Raw genomic sequence first — 7,440 nt, forward strand, 5'->3', positions numbered from 1 at the left:
GAAAAAGAAAAAGGGAAAAAAGAAAAAGAGAAGAGGGGAAAAAGAGAGAGAGACGCGGCGGGATTTGCGGCGGCGACCGCGGGGTCAGTCGAGCACGCGCTGCAGTCGGGCGGTACGCAACGCCACACGCAGAACGAGGAAAGGGGCGGCGATTGATTTCGGTGTCGGACGGCGAAAACGCCGGGAAGGATTTCGAGGAATTGGGATCTCGGACAGAAGGGGAATTTGAAATGATTCGAGCTAAGCGTCGAAAAGATTTTGAAAAAAATATTTTTAGCGAGTAATTTTTTAGGTGAATTTTCGGGACGTCACATTCTCAGAATCAGAAATTAATTATTTAGTATTTAAAAAATATCTTGCAACTATAGCCAAGCGTGGTCTTGTTTTGAAGATTTTGTCATAAGAAAGATTATGGCACAATCCAAATTTAATTTAGATTCTCGATTTAATAGTTATAGTTTTTTAAATTTTGGATTTGCATGCACGTAGGTAACGACATAATTATTATTCTCTCTGCATGTATGCACATAATCTTTCTTTCAGATCGTATATATAACACTTATATCGGTGGGCCGACAGCCCAGTTAATCCAAATTTTGAGACGAGACGAGCTGCCACCAACCAAGCAAGCACAAAGGACCCAACCCCAAAAAATATCCTTCCATTCCATCCAATCCACGGACCTGTCGTGGACTTGTCTAGGCAGGCGGGCGGGGAGGGAGGTCTCCGTCGGCCATGTCCATGGACCCCGCCGACCGCATGCTGGCGGATCCCCTCCTCCTCCCCCTCCCAGCGGCGGCCAAGCAGGTGCTCGCCGGCGTCACCGACTACCGCGGCCGCCCCGTCACCCGCGGGGCCTCTGGGGGATGGCGATCCGCGCTCTTCGTAGTGGGTATGTATGTTTGTTTGTTTGTTTTGTTCACGGATCGCATCCCCTCCCCTCCCAATAGCAATTCCATTCCAATCCAAGCAGCCGTGGAGATCGCCGGCAGCTTCGCCTACTTCGGCATCTCCGCCAACCTCATCACCTACCTGACGGGGCCCCTGGGCCAGTCCAACGCCTCCGCCGCCGCCGCCGTCAACGCCTGGTCGGGGACGGCAAGCCTCATGCCCCTGCTCGGCGCATTCCTCGCGGACGCATACCTGGGCCGATACAGATCAATCATCCTCGCATGCTCACTCTACGTCCTGGTATGTGCGTGCCCTCAGACAGATCAATCAATCAAAATGGAAACGCAAAGGGATTGCAATTGCAATTGCAATTGCAATGCTCTCTCTGAATCATCAGTTGCTTGCTTCTGCTTTTTTTTGGATTTAATAATACTAATAATTGACTGCTTCTGCATGCTTGCTTCCAGGGGTTTGGCATGCTGACTCTGTCGTCCACGGTGCCTCCGCTGCGCCCTGCTGCCTCCTCGCACTTGCCCAGCGGCAGCAGCCGGCCACCGCCTCAGGCCCTGCAGGTGGCCTTCTTCTACGTCTCCCTCTACCTCATCGCCCTCGCCCAGGGCGCCGACAAGCCCTGCGGCCTCGCCTTCGCCGCCGACCAGTTCGACGCCAACCACCCCGCCGAGCGCGCCTCCCGGGCCTCCCTCTTCAACTGGTGGTTCTTCTGCATGGCCATCGGCATCTCCGTCGCCGTCTCCGTCGTCGGATACATCCAGGACAACGTCGGCTGGGGCGTCGGCTTCGGAGTCCCCTGCGCCATCGTGCTCGCTGCATTCGCCGTCTTCCTCATGGGCACCCCCACCTACCGCCTCTACCAACACAAGAAGAAGCAGCCACCAAAGGAGGAGGAGGAGGAGGAGCAGCAGCAGCAGCAGAACAAGGCCATGGCCAGCAGCGCGCTCCGCCGGCTTCTCCCCATCTGGGCCACCAGCCTCGCCTACGGCGTCGTGTACGCGCAGATCATGACCCTCTTCAACAAGCAGGGCCGCACCCTGGACCGCCGCATCGTGGGAGCCATCCAGCTCCCGCCCGCCGCGCTGCAGACGCTCGGCCCCGCCAGCATCCTGCTCTTCGTCCCCGTCTACGACTGCGCCATCGTGCCGGCGCTCCGCTGGGCCACCGGCAACCCCTCCGGACTGACCATGCTGCAGCGCGTTGGCGCCGGCATGGCCACGTCCCTGGCCGCGGTGTCCGTCGCCGCGCTCGTGGAGGCGCGCCGCCTCGCCACGGCGCGGGAGCACGGCCTGGTGGACCAGCCGGGGGTCACCGTGCCCATGACCTGGGCATGGATGGTGCCGCAGTACGCCATGATGGGGGTGGCCGACGTGCTCGCCGTCGTCGGCCTGCAGGAGCTCTTCTACGACCAGATGCCCGACGGCCTCCGCAGCCTGGGGCTGGCGCTCTACCTCAGCGTCATGGGCATAGGGGGATTCATCAGCAGCCTGCTCATCTCCATCATCGACGGCATCACATCCAGGGGCGGCCGGGACAGCTGGTTCGCGGACAACCTCAACCGCGCGCACCTCGACTACTTCTACTGGCTGCTCGCGGGGATCAGCGCCCTGGAGCTCGTGCTCTACCTAGGCTTCGCAAGATCCTACGTTTACAACCACCAACACCTAGCTACCTAGGCTTCGCAAGATCCTGCGTTCGGCTGCTCTTCTCCCCTCCAGCGCTATAGTAATTTCCTCTCGCACCACTCCAGCTACTAGCTCCAGCTCCAACCAGCCCAACAGTATTTTTCTCTCATCCCATTCCAGCTCCAGCCTCCAGCTCCAGCCTCCAGCTCCAGCCTGCCGAACGCGGTTGCTAGTGTGGTGTCGTGTGTAACGAACGAACGGTGCGTGGGTGTAAATAACAAACAAAACCATTCATCATTCATCAACCACACTGTCTGTCTCAGCTGTGTACTGCTACTACTGCTCTTCGATCGATCGATGGTTTCATGTAGTCACAGCTAGAGCATCATATAGAACAGATCTTAGATCCTGCAAATTTATCTTGACCGCCGTTGAGTCTGGAACCAATGAAGGCTTTAGCCCCGGTTGTCATGCTTTAGTCCGAATTGGTGACTCTAACCGTAATTAAAAGATATTATTTTGTTCCGGTGGAAGTCTCCAACCGGAACAAAATAGCTTCACGGCGCGGGCACTACTAGAAAACCGCTATTATGCCGAGTGTCGGATGTTTGTCGAGATCCAAATATCGGGCACCCGGCAAAGCCGGGTTTTGCCAAGTGCTCAAAAAATATACTCGGTAAAAATACCCTTTGCCGAGTGCCGGGGAAAGGGCACTCGGTGAAACACATCTTTGCTGAGTGTCAAGCAAACAACACTCGACAAACATCCGCATGTGCACATAAGGTATCGTGCCCGTGAGGCTGCCGTTCCGGCCGTTAGTCTTTGCCGAGTGCCCATTAGTGGCACTCGACAAAGTATAGCCTTTGCCGAGTGCCACAATGGAAGCACTCGCAAAGCTTCGTATTTTCCGCGTTCTAATCTGTCTCGTTTTATTTAACTCTAGCTCCCCTCTCTTTTTTTTGATCAAACGTACCTACATTAACCATGAAAATACCGTACAAAGATGTGTACACGTATAGGTACATTCTGGAAGAATACAGAGGACAGTTGTACCCCTAGACAATTTGCACAAAGGCCCTTGAAAAAACTGAAAAATACAACCATGACCCTGGGACCTTTGCACGCCGGACACTGCCGCCGTCTACCGCCGCCACCGGTCTTCCAGAACGGATGCCTCCAACCCCAGATCAGCCGGAGCCCCATCGCTTTGAAGCTTTTGAAGGAGCCGCAGAAGACGCTCGTCGAAGTTGACGAGGTGAAGCCAACGCTGTAGATCCATCGACCGGGGACACGCCCCGAGCTCCGACGACCCTGGATGCAGATCCACCGACGCCGACCGGAGCCGCCGCGGGAAGACTGAATCTGCTCCATCCTCCAGGCTTCCACGAGACCCAAAGCTGCCTCTCTATTCTCCAAACAAAAGCCCAGCGCACTCACCTCCCTTTCGGGACGACGAGCCGCCGGCGAGCATCTCCTGTACACAAGCTCCACGACGGGAGCACCACCTCCACGAGCTCGCCGATGACACCGGAGAGAAGCGCCAAAGGGGTGAGGAAGAGCTCGAGAGGACTTATTCCATCGGGGCGCCGCCGCCGCCGCCGCCTCGTCGGAGACGCTAGAAAACCTAACCCTAGAGACCCTAGGACCTAAACTACAACCTACCTCACCCGCCAGCAAGAGCCCGGCGGTCCCCGCCACCTCGCGATGCCCCGCAGGCCATTGGAGGCGAAGGAGACTGCCGACGCCGGCGGCGGCAACTGGATCGCCTTTTCTCTCCGCTCCCAACTGTAGCAGGCGAGACTGATCATTATCTTTTCCTCTCCCTTGGCATCTCTCTCCCTCAAACTTTTTAAGTGTGATTGTATCTTTGTGAAGGAGTTGAGCATGTTTGTGATGGAATGATGGAGTTGGAGGGAGGAGATGGTGGTCGAGTGGAGCAACAGTGGGATGAGAGGATGCTACGTTTTTTCATTTTTGATGCTACGTTTTTTTTCATTTTTTATTATATTTTGTTCCGGCTCGAAACTTTAACCGAAATATTAAAATTAGTTTTAGTCCCTACCATCCAGAACTAAAATATCCAATCTTTCGTCTCGGAAGCCTAATTTTGATTGGGAAACCGGAACTAAAACTGGTTTACAATGGAAACTAGATGCACTTTTCTGTACTGGTGTGTGTCTTCGATTGAATTAACAAATTATTATTCCATCAGATCCATATTTGTCATGTACTAGGGTGCGTCTTCGATCGAATTAATAAGTTATTGTTCCATCAGATTCAGATCCACATGTGTCATCCAGATTGCTCCGCCACGAACAGAACACATATACTGACAATACAAGCCAAAATAATTAGAGAGGATATCTTTAATTTGCTGAGAGGCACACAAAATACTGCCATCTCCTGTAGGACAGTAGTACAATAATTCCGTGCATACTTGCTCTAGAAAATTAACTCTCATTTTTTGGACTAGTAGCTTGCAAAAGAAAAAGAGGCTTCTAGAATACTAGTCTCAATGGATAGTATCATCATATAGTTACTGAGGTTAAAAATTGATAACCGAGCCGGAGTAGTGTCATAATAATAAATCTCCTCTCTCATCCCATAAAACTCTCCTTCCTCTCTACTCATAAATCATAATAATTCGATCATGTCAGCAAATTTGATAAATAATATAAAATTTAATGCTTATAACACTTTTAAAGCGATTATAATAGAGCAAAAGCAGACTAAATAGCTGAATGTTAAGGTGAAGGAATGAGAAGAGGAGAAGCGGACTATAATCTTACAGCCGCTTTGACACAGGAATTAAAAATTTTTGCAAGAAAGATAAGTGGACCATGTATTAATGGCCAAGAGCTAACTTATTTACCAATAGAAATGATAAATAGGCTAAAAAAAATCCTTATTGTCAACAGCCAGGTGTATAGTTTTATGCACATACACTTAGAGCAAAAACTTGATAATTGAGCTAGATGAGTATCATGAGTATAAAACTCCTCTCACATCAAATAAAACTTTCACCTCTCTTTCCTCGTAAATATTCTACCCTCAAACTCTTAAAACTTCACCTCTTTTATATTGGCCCTGTTTGGTTTCCCAACGCTAGGTAGGGGCAATTGAGGAAACAACACCGGTATTCGCCGGTGTTCGCGATATATCACTAATTTTTCGTGGATTCACAGAACAACACCGGTTTCATCAGAAGTACTATAAAACAACACCGGTTTCATCAAAAGTACTATTAAATTGCCTCTAAACACCAAAATTCTAAACCCTAACTTTAAACCCTAAATCCTAACTCTGACTCTAAACCCTAACCCCTAACCCTAAACCCCTAAACACTAAATCCTAACCCCAAACCCCTAAACCCTAACCTCTAACCCTAAATCCTATTTAACCCTAAACCCTAAACACTAAAACCCTAAACTCATAAACCTCAAAAATCCTAAACCCCAAAATCTAAACCCAAAACATTAAACCCTAACCCAAAACACTAAATCCTAAACCGGTGCTATTTCGTGAAATAGATGTGTAACTGGTGCTGTTATACGAATATGCAGATTTACTAGTGCTATTTCACGAGCACCGCGCGAAACCGGTGTTGTTTTATGAATTTAGGTAGCGCTAGGAACTGTAGCTAATTTTGACCGCTAATTACGGTATCAAACTAAGTCAGTTTATAAAACCAACTCCAGAACCCTGCGCTAGGAACCCTGAAGAATCTAATAAGGTCTTTGACCGCGTAATTAGAGGATGATTACTGTAGCATCACTATAGCGAATCCTCGATTAATTACCGTCATTAGATTCGTCGAAAAAAGTTACACTCATTCCTTAAAAGGTTTTACAAATAGACTTCATTCTGAACTTCATACATGCAAGATTCTTTTCTCGACATGTGTGCGCTAAGAATAGTGCGCTAGACCCAAACAAGGCCAGTAAAATTCCACTAACCTCTTGTTTAGATGTATAAAATTTTTGGTGTAAAGCACTGTAATACTTTCGTTTGTATTTAGTAATTATTGTCTCGCCATGGGTTAGCTAGGCTAAAAAGATTTGTCTCGCAAATTATAGACAAACTGTGTAATTAATTATTGTAAGGATCGATGGACCAAGAGGGAGGGTGAATTGGGCCTTTTTCAAATTTCTAAAACAAAATAAAGCAACCTTAACCTATGCAATACTAGTAAGGCTCAATTCACCAACCGGCTAACTAAGCAAACTACACAAGCTATAAAGGATACAACAAGATATGAAACTAAAGCAAGATAGAGCTAAGTTATGATCTATAAGGTCAAGCACATGAATAATTGCATGAAAGTAAGTGCTTGAATGTAAAGAGTGGGCAAGAGACGACTGTATTTTTTCCCGTGGTGTCGATGTGTTGGCACACACCCCTAATCCACGTTGTGACACTCAATAAGAGTCTTGTCACCTCCCAAGTCACCGAGACGAGGGTGCTCACTAAGAGTCTCCGTTCACCATCCCGGCGTGGTGGAGCTCAAGCCACGTACAACCTTTTTCGGGCTCCCACAATCAACTTGGCAAGCTCCGCAAGAAACACCTCAATCACCAAGATCGCCTAGGTGCTGCCAATCACCAAGAGTAACAAGCTAGGGTCTTCACTTGAGTAAGAACCGATCACCAAGAACGGATGCACACAAGCTTCTCTCTACTCAAGTCCTTAGTCTTGCTTCTTGGATGATTGAATGATCAAATGAGTGGAATATGAAGCTCAAGGTGGCTCTCAACAATAGTATGAGTGTATGAATATTGCCTGGTGTCAAGAGACTTCAAAATGATCCATTGGAGGGGTATATATAGGCAGCTCACGCGGATAGAGCCGTTGGAGAAAAGCTGCCAGAAAAGTACGCAACGCCGGTTAATCCGACTGTCCTCCAAAAGTCATC

General features: G+C 49.2%; 1 protein-coding gene across 1 annotated transcript; it reads left to right on the forward strand.

Moving 5' to 3' along the window:
• Positions 1-645: 645 nt before the first annotated feature.
• On the forward strand, positions 646-2,937 carry LOC120682452 (protein NRT1/ PTR FAMILY 5.10-like). The gene is made up of 3 exons (XM_039964376.1): positions 646-892; positions 974-1,191; positions 1,359-2,937. The coding sequence occupies exons 1-3, from the start codon at positions 736-738 to the stop codon at positions 2,577-2,579; spliced, it is 1,596 nt and encodes a 531-aa protein (XP_039820310.1). The 5' UTR covers positions 646-735; the 3' UTR covers positions 2,580-2,937.
• The last annotated feature ends 4,503 nt before the right edge of the window (positions 2,938-7,440 follow it).

This window comes from Panicum virgatum, chromosome 7N (assembly GCF_016808335.1).
Source record: "Panicum virgatum strain AP13 chromosome 7N, P.virgatum_v5, whole genome shotgun sequence".
NCBI lineage: Eukaryota > Viridiplantae > Streptophyta > Magnoliopsida > Poales > Poaceae > Panicum > Panicum virgatum.